Here is a 16,745-nt window from a genome sequence, read left to right as displayed (position 1 = left end):
TGTGACAGTAATGACAAAGACGCAATTCAAAACGTTATGTTGCTAAAATGCGCGCTACGTGCGCACCACACTGAAAATAATGCTTCGGTTTCATTCCATATTCCATTTAGGGCAATCAACCAATTTTGAACCACTAGAGCAAGTGAAATCAAAGACAAATAATAAAGACGTGAATCGTTTGAAGAAAGTATTAAAAATGTGTGGCTCATTTTACAATTTTAGAATGAGTGACAACGGTCCTTTCAGATTTTACCACACTCACCTCATGATGGCGCCCAAAAACAGACACCCTAATAAAAAAAATATACACGAACTTTAATCCATATACTGTCGTGATTCGCTGGTTGGACATTTTGTAACCGGACTGCTTTTTAGTTGGACCTCCGCTAGTTGGATTATTGTCCAACTAAAAAGCATCTGAATGTCAAAATCTTATGTTAATTTTACTTTGACAATCAATCTGACAATTATTAGAGATGTGATATAGATGTAATTACACTACTACACACAGAAAAAATATTGGTAAAAGTAAGATTGTTCCGCTCTTAACAAAAAACAACCAACGCCAACTATTAGGTTAAAAGTAAAACTTTTAAATTAATCAAGAATAATAATCAAAGTAAAAGCACAGACAAACAGACATAACACTCCAAATTTCACCATCGCTCATGTTGCATTTTGCAAATTTGTTAGTGTGCAGGAACTCCGCACGTAGCGCCGTGGCGCCACTGTTTATCTTATGATGCTACCGCCTAGTAGTCTGGGAATGAAAATTTGTGTGTTCGCTTTCTGTCAAAACAAAGAAGGTGCAAGCATTGAAAACTTTCTATTCGGATTTCTATTCTAAAAACGTATTTTACTTATAATTCAAATTTACATCATTAATATATTAAGCTTAATTTCAGCTGATCTGTTGGTGAAACTTCTGCTATTACTTCCTTTTTCGGCTTACATATTGTATATCCAAAATCAGACTGTTGCAAATTGCATGATGGTCTCTTTCTGGGCATATTTGCTTAGATAATATGCATTACAAGGTCTTGATTAGGAACAAGATGCGGGAACTGGTGCTAAAGAGAAGCATGTGGAAGATCCATTCCACGAGGAGCAGATTGCTGCAAAAGCTTATTTTAAATGGCAGATGAAGAAAACGAAATCAATGTTTTTGACTAGATTCGGAAGTAGATGGCAAAGACGGACCATTGAAAGGGACTGATATGGGAAGCAGAGTCATTTACGAAAAAACAAACATTGAAAAGCGAATACCGTGGAACGACGGGTAAAACTATGTGTGAAATCCATGTTTACGAATCAAGAGAAACCCAATGCGTATAAGATGCATTTGAAATAGAATAAATGGAACTTTTAACATAGATTTTATAAATACTTATTCATTTAGATTTATTTAATCATTCTGTAGGAGTCGATATGTTCAACGCCTATACTATTGCAAATAAGAATCAAATACCAATTATGAGTGGAATATTCTTTTTCGCAATATCATTCCACCATTATTAGAGGTCTCTGGTCTTGAGATCCAGTACACAGGAAGCAAACTGCTCAAATAAAAATGGACTGCAAGAAATCATGAATTCACACTGCATTACTGCGTAGCAACAACAGCATAACTAAATTTGTTTCCTTGCATTCATCTGGCAAATTTTGTAACTGAAACAGTTCATTCCAGGAGCATAATTCGGGAAGTAGAACTCGTATTATATGGAATGGTCTGGCACTAGTGTAAGCAGCTTTCAACGAAAATAAGCATACATATGGAAGCTTACGATTATCAATCTGTCAAACGTGTGCAGCGTCGCTGTCTTCGATTAGGTGTAAGCAAAAGTTGAGCAGGAACGACGGTAGGTAGCGCTAGTGGCATACAGAAACGATCTGTTAAATTTGATCGATGGAATTCTCGAATTATTCTTCATAGTGTTATGTCTGTTTGTCTGTGGTAAAAGTTTTCCTTTTAAGCAAATGAAGAATAATACTCAAAACAAACATTTTATTTTTAATCTAAGCGTATGCGTTGGTTGTTTTGCTAAGAGTGAAAAACTCTTATTTTTACAAACATTTTTTTTCTGTGTGTAAGATCTCCTTTGGAGAGTTTTTGAGATCTGTCAGTCGACCCAACTAACGAATCAAATTCGTTAGTTGGACAGAGGTGTGGTCCATCAAGCGAATCACGACTGTAGTCGAACGATTCCACATATTCTTTGGATGATTATCTGAACAGGTTGTTAGGCTCTTGGATCATAAGATGTTTATTAGGGCAGTCATCAACGCAGGCGAGAGCGTGACGCTATTTAAACATGATTTCGCGGTAACAGTTCTATCAGGGGGTGTCACTCCTGTCATCCGCTATTGAGATATAGACTTTGACAGTGGTCAACATATGTGGGCCTAGCCACTTCTAGCCCGAATAGAAATGTACAGTAACAAAACCTTGATTTTCACTGTGACAGTACAGTATTTTTACAATAATTTACAGTAAGTTTTAGTGTTATGCTACAATACAAAAACAATAAACTTTAACGTTTTTATAGTAAATTTCAATGTAAAATAGACTTTTACAGTGAAAAAGGGGTGTGGTTATGTATCTTAACATTAAAAAAAATCAGTTTTTCTCCATACATTTTTTTCTCGAAAACAGTAACATTTAATGTGAATGCACTGTATCAGTTTTTTGCTGAACAGTAAAATTTATTGTTACATGAAATTTTATTGTAAATCTACTGTGAGAACTTGGCATCGAACAATGTTGAAACAGTAATAACTATAATATTTATTATTTTATGATTGTTTGTAGGGTGAATGCTATTGTAAAATTCTATCCGGGAGGCCCATGTCGCCTGTGCAATAGCATTGGGTTGTTTTGATTTTAACAAAGGCAGATGTTGGCTAGGACAAAAAGGCTGCCTAGCAGGGGGCTGAGTTCTATCCCGGTTAAAAAAAATGCAGACGGACATGACCAGTCAAAAAAAGAAAGTTGCTGGCTAACGGGGGGCTATTTGCCAACTCGGATGCGCTAATTGCCCTTCAATTTGCCAGCAAATTGCTGGCAATTAGGGAACTATTTCAAATGCAACATTTGGGTGATTTGCCGCCGTCATTTTTTGCCGCCCAACCTGGCCTTAAATTGCCCACGGAACGCGCCATTTAGTCGCCCTTAATTACCTAATATGAAAATTAAATTTATTATTTTATTATTTTCGGATTCATTATCTACTCACATATACTTACCAGTATACTAGGTAATCACCACGAAATTATAGGAAGAGTCAATGGTGAAATTGGTATTGCACTTCAAACTTATCATAATCTGACGTTCATTAAGACTTTAGGTCAGAGATCTTGTTCTACTATACATACACACGATTCCACAATTTCCCACATTCGTTGGCTAAATGAAGTGCACTAGACAAACAAAGTACAAGTAAAAACACACCAAAAACAATATTTCAAAAAACAATATTAAGCTTAAACCAAACATGAACCGCCATGTTTGAAAAAGCGAAAAACAACCAAGCCCATTTCAGCCGCCAGAAAATTTGACACTTAGACAAATTTTCTGGCGGTTGAAAAGGAATTGGTTGTTTTTGCGTTTTTCAAACATGGCGGTTCATGGTTGGCTTAAGCTTAAAATAGTTTTTTTTTAAACGATTGGCGTGTTGTCGCTTGTATTTTGTTTGTCTAGTGCACTTAATTTAGTCAACAAATGTGGGAAATTGTGGAATCGTGTGTAAATATAGTGGAACAAGATATCTGACTTAAACTCTTAATAAAAGTCAGATTGTGGTAAGTTTTGGTGTGCAATGCCAATTTCACCATTGATTCTTCCTATAGTTTGGTGGTGATTACCTAGTGTAGTGATAGGTTTATGTGAGTAGATAATGAATCCGAAAATAAGTAATATTTGTAATTTTCATATTAGGAGATTAAGGACGATTAAATGGCGCGTTCCGTAGGCGATTTGGGGGTGATTTAAGGGCGGGTAGAACGGCTAAAAAATGACGGCGGCAAATCGCCCAAATTTTGCATTTGAAATAGCCCCCTAATTGCCAGCAATTTGCTGGCAAATAGGGATCTTTAGGAGTGTGCGGGTTAAGGCATATTCTGATGCAGATTAGTACCGTGAGTTAATATCTCAGTCCTTTTTCAATTTTTTGGCCCGAAACTATTGAAAAAAACATTTTTTAGTTTGTTTCCTTTTAGGACAATAACACATCCAAACCCATGCGACTTACACGACCTTATAGGTTGCCTTATCAGATCTACCATAGTTTGCAGATGAAACTTGCGATGGCAGGTTGCTAGCGGATTGAAAAAGTACCAGATCATGCTGTGTGGGGTGCTGTCCCGGTTAACAATGAGGCGAACGAGATATTTGCAGATACGTCATTTAGTAGGACAACTGTCAGTTTGCTTGTTGAATTTAATTTGGTTTTTTTAAATTTAAAAATCAGTAAAGAATAATTAAGGTTTAAGAATGATATGAGTGTACTCGTAAGGACACCCGCTATCAATACATATGAAAAACTGGCACAATTTTTGCAAATTAAAGATCCCTATTGAAGAGCAATTAGCGCATCCGAGTTGGCAAATAGCCCCCGTTAGCCAGCAACTTGCCCTTTTTGACTGGGATAGTAGCCTCACACCGAAAAAAAATCCAAACGTTAATTCTATTTGCTTCAAACCACACACAGAAAAAAAATTTGGTAAAAGTAATAGTGTTCCACTCTAGGGGCAGATCACTCTAGAAATGTATAACAAATTTGCATCAGATTAGAAAAAATGCATTTAATTTCTATTTTTGCATCAACTTTGCACTCCCTCGCAGGCGAGTTAGCCAGCAACTTGCCCTTTTTGACTGGGATAATGCAACAATAACACTTATTGTGAAAACATAATTTGGTTAAAATGATCAATTTAGTAGAAGCGTGCAGAATCTACTTTATCGACGCTGTAAAAAGTGCAAAAGTAAAGAACCCTACAGTGTTGGTATTTTGCGCATAGTTTATCACATTTGTAATCCTCGCGTATGGTTTCAACTCCATCTAGCTGGCTTCCTGGCACGGCTAGTTGCCAAAAATGACAGCGAACGCACTTTAAGCAACGTTCACATCGATACGAGCCAATGTTGTTAACTCTACCTGAAACTTATCGAATGCATACAAACTTCATTATGATGTGCTTAACTGGTACTCAGGTCTATGCTATATTCCTCCCTAAGGAGGAAAATTTGGTAAACACAAAAATTTCTCATTAGGGTGAAAATTTGTTGGTAAAACCAGTCTTTGCACTTGAGGGCACAAATTATTATTTCTTACACAGTTGCGTTTCGGCTTCGCCTCATCAAAACCATTTAACTACGGTAAAAATAATAACTCAACCTAGTAGATACAGAACACTAGATTAGGATTGTCGCTGGCATCAGTGGTAGGAACATCATTGTTTTGATTCCGGGATATACCTGTCAAATAGGCCAAATAAAAAAAAAGCAAAAAAAATAATCCTCTATCGTCGTTTCGTAGCGACGAGTCATTTTTGTTCCTTTTAGCCAGCAACACATTGGCCATTCTTGGCTGATGTATTTTCACTAGTTAGAATACACAAATTATCTAAATCTGTACTGAATTTTGATGAGTTTTCATTTCCCTGTGCGGTATATACAAACTCTTTCATTTCATAACAATAACAGTCGAAAATTTACACCGAGAAAATTCGTTATATTGAATATATTGATTTCACACATATTTTTTGCAATTTGTAGTAGAACATAAAAATTATCTGTCACGCATAGATACCATGTGAAACTAATGACATTATAATAGTATGCCACATAGAAATTTGTTTCATAGCATATATCACATCATTTTTCTGTTTGCCTATTATTTATTCTGCTGCAAACTTTATGCATTGGACATTTTCGGTTTTGAATTCATAAAAATCACAGCAGAATAAACGAGACTGAAATGAAAAAGGTAATCTCTGCATTTTACTAATTTTAAGTTCAACTAAACGGTTTGTGGTTACAAGCAGGCCATATTTTTCTGCGTGTACCAAAAATGCGGACTAAAGACTTTTACTAGAGAGACTTTCGATAGCTTGACAGATATATACCGAAAGCAAAACAAACATGTTCCGAGACGAAAACAATAGGAACACCAGCGACAATCCTAATCTAGTGTTCTGTATCTACTCTCAACCTTGAGTTTAATTTACTTAAATTTAAGTTGAATTCACCTAATTTTGAGTATAGTCCTGATTCGCTGGTTGGATATTTTTTAACTGAACCGCTTATTAGTTGGACCATTGTCCAAATAAAAAGCATCTGAATGTCAAAATCTTATGTCAAATTTACTTTGACAATCAATCTGACAATTATTAGAGATGTGAATAGACGCATTTATACTACTAACGTCTCCTTTGGAGAGTTTTTGACATCTGTCAGCCGGTCCAACTAACGAATCAAATTCGGTAGTTGGACAGAGGTGTGGCCCAACCAGCGAATAACGACTGTATACCCCAAACAGCTCAAAAGTACCTTACTGCACGGAAGACCTCGACTGAGTCGAATCTCTCGTTTTGTTTTTGACAACACTAATAAGTGCGAAAGTGACGCACAGCTCAAAAGTACCTAAATTCACAGAGAACAGACATCCCTGATCGAACAAAAATATTCAAGAAACGTGTGTAAACATTTGAATTATTATACGATAAACACTAGCGCTGTCAAATCAACTTATCCCAACTATCCGTCAAATCCATTCCGGAACCGGTTCGAAATCCTGAATGGATTCAGTATGGAATCTTGCTCAAAGAAAACAACCGATTCCGACTCTATCGCTTCATGCATTTGAGCTGGAATTCATACTGGAAATCCGAACCGGTTCCGGACTAGTTTGACTGGGTAGAGGAATAATAGCTGTCAATTCAGCCGAACTCAGCCACAAAAAAACATGACGACAGTAGCGCTCCTGGTTTGGATATCCCAACTACCTTCGAAACCGTTAGAGATTTTTACACAAGTTGAATGCTTAAGATGGACGTCTGTTCTCTATGCTATATTTAAGTTAAAAGAACTCAACTCTTTTTTGTGGAAAGGGCGATACTTAAAAATGTAAACATAAGGCTTTTTCATACATGCGAATGAGGGCTTTGAAACGCAACAAATTAACCTAAAAATTTTGATTCTACGATATTGCTTTCTTAAACTACAGCAAAAAATACAACGGGCGAAACTGTATTTTAGTTTGTTTATTTAAAGTTTCGCCCTCCACGCTCCATGCAAACAAACAGGGCGATACTTTTTTTTGCTAGCAGTTTAGAGGCGAAACTGTTATTTTCGTATTTTTTTTGGATTATCAAGCTGATACCAGCTGTAAATAGTATCAATGATCGCTATTGCAAAAACACGGACGAAATCGGTGGTGCAGAACGGTAGTTATTGTAAAAAAACGTAAGGGCGATACTTCAATGCTGATAGGTGGGACCGAAAAAGTAAACAATCGCCAAAGGGGCGATACTATCATTTTGTCAATTTCAATAGCAAAAACAAATTTTAATTTAATAATTTCAAATACTTTATGAAGTTTTAGGTTTCGATCACTGAATCATGCAATCTAGGATGTAAAAAACACAATAGTTCTTAAATAGGAAATAAAACCAAGTGTGGAAATATTCACTGTTGATTTTCTTTGAATGATATCACTGCTACACTGTACCAAAACTGAAGCGTTATTCCGAATGATATTCAATATGACCCGGCCCTTTAACATTTGTCAGTTGTGTTTTGGATGACAGCCTTTTGATTTTTGTTGCAAGTTACTTTCCACCCCTGTATGCAAGTATCAAATGATAGACATTCAGAAAATAGAAGCAAAAGTTTCGCATTGCAAAGCAACAACCGATCAAGATTGAAATGTTAACATTAACTTTACAATAACTAAAACGTCGAAATTGATAAGACATCCCCATATTCAGCGTATATACCAAATCAGAAAATCGAAATACTTCCATTATTTCTTAGCATAAATGTCATCGAAAAGTTGAATGAAAGTTGCTCAAAGAACAAGACGATATATATTTGGTTTTAAGCAGAAGATCAGTTCAAATCAAGGAATAGGGATCTTTAGGGGTGTGCGGGTTAAGGCATATTCTGATGCAGATTAGTACCGTGAGTTAATATCTCAGTCCTTTTTCAATTTTTTGGCCCGAAACTATTGAAAAAAACATTTTTTTAGTTTGTTTCTTTTTAGGACAATAACACATCCAAACCCATGCGACTTGCACGACCCTATAGGGCCCCTTACACGAGCAATAAAAGTGTCATTACTAAGTAATGACACTTCTGCTTCGCCTTTCATCATTCCCACAATACTGCTCATCATTACTGCCACAGCCTTACACGCGCATTATTTCTGTCATTACTGTTTTCGGTAAGAGGAAATCAAGGCAGTGCAAGTAGTGCAAGTTCACCTTCCGAATAAATTGGTGTGTATGGAAATTTCTTGGTACAAACATGGAGTCACGAAAAAAAGCATGTATTGCTATAATTATATCGCTTGCGGCTGAACGGCGTGTGGTTCGACGATGTTGGATGAAAAAATGGTTGGAGAAAAGAGACCAATATACACACGTCCGTTTATTAAGAGAAATCAGTATAAGTGATGAGGAAGACTTCCGGAATTATTTTCGAATGAACAAGGAAACATACGAAAAATTGCTCAAAATGGTACAACCGCACATTTTTAGGCAGGACACCGTGATGAGACGTTGTATTTCTGCTCACGAAAGATTGGCGGTGACTCTACGGTATTTGGCGACAGGACGAAATTTTGAGGACCTCAAATTCTCTGCGATAATATCCCCAGCTTCAATCAGCACTGCAATCGTCGAAACATGCGAGGTGTTTATTTACGTTCTACAAGAATACATGGTCAGTCTGCATTAATCTTTCGACAAACATTTGATGCACATTCCCATGCACCTCCATTATTTAACACAGGTGCAGTTGTACGATTGGTTATGAGAAATCCTCAAGAAAATCGTACCATGATAGCAATAACATACAATGTTCAATTCCTATTCGGAACATTTCATATGTTCTAAAACAAATATAATTTTGTTTGGTAATGGCTTATTCTCTATTTCAGTTCCCCAATACGCCTCAAGAATGGCAGAACTTATCCAAAGATTTCGGGATGTTGCATGGCTTCTATAACTGTGTAGGATCGATTGATGGCAAACACATTGCGATTCATAAACCGGAACACTCAGGAGCGTTATATTACAATTACAAAGGGTTCTACAGTATAGTGTTGTTAGCTGTAGCCAACGCGAGAAAAGAATTTATAATGGTTGATGCAGGTATGAACGGCAGAATTTCTGATGGGGGAGTATTTTATTACTCCAAGTTTGGAGAGCTTCTAAAGGAAAACAAATTAAATTTGCCAGATCCAGCACCGTTACCTGGAACTTCTGATAAATTTCCGTTCGTTTTTGTTGCCGACGAGGCTTTTGCTTTGGACGTCAATGTTATGAAACCTTATGCCCTGAAAGCGCTTGACAAAAATCGTCTAGTATACAACGAAAAACTGTCAAGAGCCCGCGTTACAATTGAAAACGCTTTCGGAATCCTGGCTTCCAGATTTGGAGTGTTCCAGAAGCCAATATATTTGAGTCCTGAGAAGTCAGCAATCGTAACAATGGCAGCCTGTTATTTGCACAACTTTTTGGCGCAGGAAAATCCAGATTATTTTCATATCAATTGCTGCGAAGAATCCTGTGACAGAACCATTCCAAGTGTAAAAAGCACATTAAGCAGAAATTCTACAACGAATGCGAAAGAAATAAGAGAAAAATATTGCAGTTACTTCAATCACGCAGATAATAAATAAAAATATTCTTTTTGTTCTTCAATTATAAATCAAGCGAATCTTCGCATATACACCAAATGACATTTCTAGAAAACTTATTGAAATGGTCCTATGTGCAGTGAGACCCTTTACATTCCAGCAAAGTTCAACCGGAAATGAGCCGGAATTCCGGCTGGTTCCAGTTCGCACACTGGCTCCAGCGACACAACCGATTCTAGTTAGAATCGGTTGTGTCACTCGAGCCGGAATACTAACTGTAACTCCGGCTCATTTCCAGCTGAACTTTACTGGGATACACTGATAAAAATCACACTGTAAAACCACAGGAAACTTTCACGCAGAAAAATGGATTTTACATTTAACAAGATGTTGGATCAAACTCAACAAACTTGTTTATTATCTGAAGGCTAACAAACATTTTTGTTGATTTAAACCCGGAATGTTTGTTGAAATTTTGCATCAAATGATTAAAAATCATTAATACGACATATTGTGCCATTGAATGTTGTTTGCCATGCTCTTGACTCGCAGAGTATGAACTTTCCATATAGCATTCACGCAAAAAAACATGTAGTGCATATTCGTTGTCTAACGACAAAACGACATACGCGCTGAAGTCAAAATGATCATGTTTGTTAATGGAGCTGTCAAAATACCAGCAGAATAAAAAAATTATGAAAATCTTGAAATTCTTTTCAAAAGTTTTATTTGCGAACCAAATTCAATCGTCAAAGTGTTAGAAAAGTTTTTTTACACCGAATGAAAATTTTTAATTGGGTCATTAAATGAAAAAAAATCTTTTTATTACATAAATCGATAAAGCTGATTTTCGTGATTACAACAATGTTTTTTCCAACTCAGGAAACGTGAAAATAAATTTTAAATTTAAAATAAAGAAATATTTTGACAGTCTTGATTTGACACATTTGACACTTTGACATATCGAATTTCACGACAAATGATACCCTGTCAGAAAAATGAATACATGTTACCCGGTTTTCCCGCAGGGTTATTTTTATTTGACACAAACACCATGCAATATATAGTTTTTTTTCGTTTTGGGTGTTGTCTTGATAGGCCAGATGTAAACAACCGCAGTGTTCCTATGTATGGTTGTCTATGTTTACAGATGATTTATTTTAAAAAATTAAAAAATCGGTTTTACGTATTACAACGATTTTTTTTAAATAATGTTATATTATGTATGGTGGACCTAAAATTTATCGAATGGATCGAAAAACTATATATAGCTTAATGACCCAATTATAATTTAAAGATATTTAACAAAAGTAATTTATTTTCAAAAAAATAAGACTGGAATTTAAAGAAAACCAACTTTCTCCCTCGTACCTTCGGGTTTCTTCAAGAAATATTAAGTTTTTACTGGGTATCCATTGATTTTGTTCACGATAGGTTGGTGTGGCGGCACTAGTGTTTATCGTATATTAATTCAAATGTTTACACACGTTTTTTTAAATATTTTTTTTGGATCATGGATGTCTGTTCTCTGTTGTTTGACTGCGTAGAGGTATAACCGCTGTCAATTTAGTCGAACTCAGCCACTAAAAACATGGTAGAGATATCCCAACTACCTTAAAAACGTTAGGTATTTTTACACAAGTTGAATGCTGAAGATTGGCGTCTGTTCTCTGTGGTGGAAACTAATTGGTAGAATGTTTGGACGCAAACAGTTTTTTTAGATCGTTTTTGAAAATTTTCAAGTAAGTATCTAAATAAACTTCTACAAACTATTACCATATTTTTCCTGCATCAAGTGTGTATCAATTTTACAACCACAATATTATAGTTTCTCCAAAATCCCAAGTTTTAATATATCCCTCGTAAATTTTAATTCACGTTAGCCACCACCGAAGCAGGGCCATCTCTTTAATATTTTCATGAAAGTATTACCTAATTGGTAATTTCTACCTACATTGGTAATTTTATAGCGGACCCTGCATGACCAGAAATATTAACAATACACCAATTATTGATCAATATCACAGAGAACAGACGTCCATCTTCAGCATTCAACTTGTGTAAAATCTCTAACGGTTTCGAAGGTAGTTTGGATATCTAAACCAGGTGCGCTACTGTCGTCATGTTTTTTTGTGGCTGAGTTCGACAGAATTGACAGCGGTTATTCCTCTACCCAATCAAACTAGTCCGGAACCGATTCGGACTTCCAGCATGAATTCCAGCTCAAATGCGTCAACCGATAGAGTCGGAATCGGTTGTTTTCTTTGAGCTAGATTCCATACTGAATCCATTCAGGATTTCGAACCGGTTCCGGAATGGATTTGACGGATAGTTGGGATAGGTTGGTGTGGCGGCGCTAGTGCTTATCGTATATTAATTCAAATGTTTACACACGTTTTTTAAATATTTTTGTTCGATCATGGATGTCTGTTCTCTGTGTCAATATATTGATCGTGTAAGGATGTTTTGAAAATATGAGTACCACGATTGTACTAATTTGCTAGGTATATCCAGTTTACCGTGTATACGCTATCCCGCCATTTTGAGTTACATTTTCGTGAAAAAGATACGCTTTTAAATGGACTGTAATCGAATATTCTCAAACATGGAGATGATTTCTGATAGCGAAAGCGACGTAGAAACCTCAAAATCCAAACATGATAACATTTTGCGTCAATTCATTGAAGTCTATGAACAGAAACCGGAACTCTGGAACGCAGCACATCCGCTGTATACAAATAAGGTCAGGAAGCAGAAGGCATTACAAGCGTTGTTGCCCATATACCAGCAACTACAACCCGACGCCGACATAAGTAAAGTTAAAAGGAAAATTAACACACTCCGCTCTAATTACTGGAAAGAGTTAAAAAAAATAAACGATTCAAAGAGATCAGGAAAGGGCACTGACGAAATATACTGCCCCACGTCCTGGGTATTTGGAGCGTTGCGATTCCTCCATTTTAACGAACAACCGGTGAGCTCTACTTCAAAATTGCCACAGGTTTGTAACAATTTAATTAACTAAAATTTATAAGCCTTATTTTCAAAATCCCTTTTATTAGGAATCGTGCAAAGAGGAATCCCATTCGTCAAGGTCATCCATTAATCCTGTTCAAATTATACCTAAAAGGAAGCGTCCTGACAGACAATCCCAACAAACCGAACTATTAAGTTTGGCATGCAAGTATTTGGAAAAGGACTCGCCACAACAGGACCACTGGCAAAGTGTGGGAAAAGTTTGGGGAGAAAAAATGGCTGCCTTGGATCCCCATCAGCAAGTTTTTGCTGAAAAAGCAATTAACGACATTTTGTTCGAAGCTACGCTGGGCAATTTAAGCAAAGAACATCGGAATCCAACGATATCGCCAACACCTGTGGTCTATTCGGCTATTCGCAAGCGTAACTCAACACCTGCTAGAGAAGAAGCGGATTGCTACGGTCCTGAAAAAAACTGTGCGATGGCATCACAATCACCGACGCTCCACGGTGCATTCTTCTCAGCCAAAACGCCACAGAACTCCCCACCTTACAATGAAGAAACACTTCACGATCGGTCCATAAATATTGGTAAAACACTGGATGTTTTAAATAGCTCAGTTGGGTGCGCCACTTCACCGTGCAGATCCGATTCATTCTACGAACCACCAGGATTGAGCATCCTGGCAGAATCGGCATCCAGTACTTCACTGGCCACTGGTGAACCGTTTCGTGATGTAAATATCACAGTCTCTCCGAAACCCGAGGACACATCGGGAGCTGTCCAGCCGCAGCTCGGTGTACCAAACGTTCGTGAATTTGATCCGCATTGTAGCACATCTGTACATCTTGCGAATGCCACACTACCGACTATAAAAACACAGGACCCATTGCAATCACAACTGAATGTTTCAAGCATCTATTCAGATTTAAAAGCTTATCAAAATGATTCGAATGTGGCACTTCCGGTGACTGAGCAAACGCTGGAAGCGATGCAGTCACAGCTCGTATATCAATTCGTACCGAATTCTTGTGTTGAGCATCCTTCAACGACTGAAAATACACCTGAACCGTTGACATTACAGCTCAACGTACCAACGGTGTACCAAAGCTTTCCACACGGTACTGCTCAGCAACTTTACGCATATGATATCACTGGAAATATTCAGGGACCTTCTCCTCCCTCCAGCGACCTTATCTATTACTTTTCAAATTTCATGGAATAATAAAAAATAAAAAACAAACTTTCGAATCATCAATTTTATTCAATCCAGAAATATTTTTAAACTAATTATTTAGTGCTCTTCTCACTAAAATCTATCAGTATCTTCCTCTCGCAGTTGGATACCTAATCATCATTATATCAAATTTGTTTGATTCTTTTTCGTCGGTCACTGAGTGCCAATCACCGACACCAGAGAGGTGACTGGAGTCTAAAAGAAGACCCAACGACGTCGGTTGAGATTGAATCCAGATCCACTGTACGTAAAAGCAGATACGGTCACCACGCCGGCGCCGTCTATTGCTACATCTAACATTCACCCAAATAAGCAATTTGCCAAATGTCTATTATATCAAACATATTTATACCAAATATATGAGAAACACCCGTATATGAATAAAATTTAACTACTAATTAACAGGCATTGTTTTTGTATCAACTAAGCCTTTCAATATATCAATCTACCTTGGGCTTGGAGCGGTTTGATAGAAATAGTACTACATATATTCAATTTAGCTTACATTTATTTAAAAACAGCTACTTACAGACGAGAAAAAAAATCCATAGCGACCTGCCCCGGTCTCCCCTTATCTGGGACGACGAACGGAAGGCTCTGAATGCCGACAACGAACGGTTATACACCGAGCTTATTGGATACATCAAAGGACATAACGATCTCAAACTATGTATATAGTAGTTACTGACACTGAATGACTCGGTTCTCAACTCTTAGCAATAATCCCTGTTGTAAGAAATCTAACTCAGTTCTCGCTGGAACTGACTAACTAACTAACGATACACTGGCTGTGATGCCAACCTCCAGCAGCATATAGTTTCCCTCGCAGATATCGTACAAGACCCGTATTCAGTCGTTTTCGTGCAGCATGAAGCACTTTTCCCTTCGGCTTGTAGGAATTCGGACCTAACAAGCCACTGCCTTGAACAGCTGCGTATTTCCGATGTATTCTAGGTCAATCGCCGAGATAATGCTAGTGCCAAACAGCTTGCAGGCATCTATTATTTAACGTTTTTGCATCGCTTCCAGCGTTATTGTCCATCGATCCTGTCGATGTCATATTGACAACGTTTTTCAATAAATTCAAAAACACGAACTTCCAACGAATGTATATTATAAAATCCCTCACGATCACCGGAAAGAAGGGACAACTTTAACGGGCTCGAAACTTCACCATTCCTCGTCACACCACATCCGAAAGGAAAAGTGTGCTTATAGCTGGCCCTCTTGCATGAAACAGACTGCCTTTAAATATAAAACAACAACCCACATTTTCAACATTTAAGGTTCAAGTTACCTTTTTCAAGCATGTGTTAGAATTGAACGCTTGGTAGTGTGCGTAGGAAAATTTGTGTTCAGCTTTGCCACCGGATTATCCATTTAAACCTTTTTAAAACTCTAAAAGAAGAATATCAGTCGATTTATTAGATCATCACGATTCAATTCATGTAAAATACCTGCTGGAAAAACCATCGGCTTAGCTAAATGGTGCTTTTGAAAAAGTGGCTGTGGTTTTTTCATTGCGCAGTTGTGTTGCGTACCCCAGCTCGGTGTGGTAGTGTGATAAAAAATCACAGCCACTTTTTCAAAAGCACCATCCAGCTAAGCCGATGGTTTTTCCAGCAGGTATTTTGCATGAATTGAATCGTGATGATCTAATAAATCGACTGATATTCTTCTTTTGGAGTTTTGAAAAGGTTTAAATGGATAATCTGGTGGCAAAGCTGAACACAATTTTTCTTACGCATACTACCAAGCCTTGAGGTAACTTGAGCCTTAAAGCTGCTCTCCGTAGACGATAAATTTAGTCTTATAAGTACCTTTATCTTCACTTTTAGAAATCAGCAGCAGTAACTCTGTAGTATCCCAATGTTATTATATTAACAGTTTCTTCCTTGACCTGACATAAGGTATACAAATGTAACCAACAGGGTATCGTAAGCTAATAAATTTGCAATTACAATTAAATATATTTATTTGACGTTTTTGATTGACTGTATTTCTAGCAAACTTTTTAAAATGGTCCTATGTACAAATTAGAGAATTTTTCTTCCGTTTGTTCCAGTACCAGGAGAAACTGGAAGACAGAGAGAAAACGGCTTTGAATCCTTTTTTCGCAACTGGTAGTATAGGCTAGTTTACAGTTCGGGAAACGGGTCACGGGATTTGGATCCCCGTGTATTTTAAATGGTGCCCGGGATTTAAAATCCCGTTGCGAGAACACAACAGTGACACTTTTCGTGAAGCGCAAAGGACGATTCAGACGATACATCAGTTTCCGTCAAATCAACGTCACCGTTCCGTCAGGATAAGTTAGATGCGTTTCTCTTGTGCCCATTCACACGTGCCGAACGTCAAAACGTTCCGCTCCGTTGATGTTGTGTGTGAATGCCTCCATTTAACTGCAAGTAAGTAATGTTGATGTTCCGTACCGGTGACGGAAGCCTGATGTATCGTGTGATTCGTACTTAAATCAAACCACGGAAAACTCCACAGAATTTTAAAACTCCACACAAGAATTCCGACTGGGAACAAGTCAACTTTTGTTTTTGATAGGGAAAATGGCGTTTTATTTGGTTTAAAGTCGGTATTATTTTGATACTGTTGATAATTTTTAGAAGCTGTAAAACTTTTTGGTTGACCGTTTGGAGAGATTTCGGCGGAAAATTTT

The 16,745-nt window shown here is 37.2% G+C and overlaps 1 protein-coding gene across 1 annotated transcript; it reads left to right on the top strand.

The window, feature by feature from the left end:
• Nucleotides 1-9,146: 9,146 nt before the first annotated feature.
• On the top strand, nt 9,147-10,001 carry LOC131684770 (putative nuclease HARBI1). Its single transcript, XM_058967903.1, has 2 exons — nt 9,147-9,372; nt 9,460-10,001. The coding sequence occupies exons 1-2, from the start codon at nt 9,207-9,209 to the stop codon at nt 9,900-9,902; spliced, it is 609 nt and encodes a 202-aa protein (XP_058823886.1). The 5' UTR covers nt 9,147-9,206; the 3' UTR covers nt 9,903-10,001.
• Nucleotides 10,002-16,745: the final 6,744 nt, after the last annotated feature.

Source organism: Topomyia yanbarensis, chromosome 2, assembly GCF_030247195.1.
Source record: "Topomyia yanbarensis strain Yona2022 chromosome 2, ASM3024719v1, whole genome shotgun sequence".
Classification (NCBI taxonomy): Eukaryota; Metazoa; Arthropoda; class Insecta; order Diptera; family Culicidae; genus Topomyia; species Topomyia yanbarensis.
This window is presented reverse-complemented; position numbering and strand designations above follow the sequence as displayed.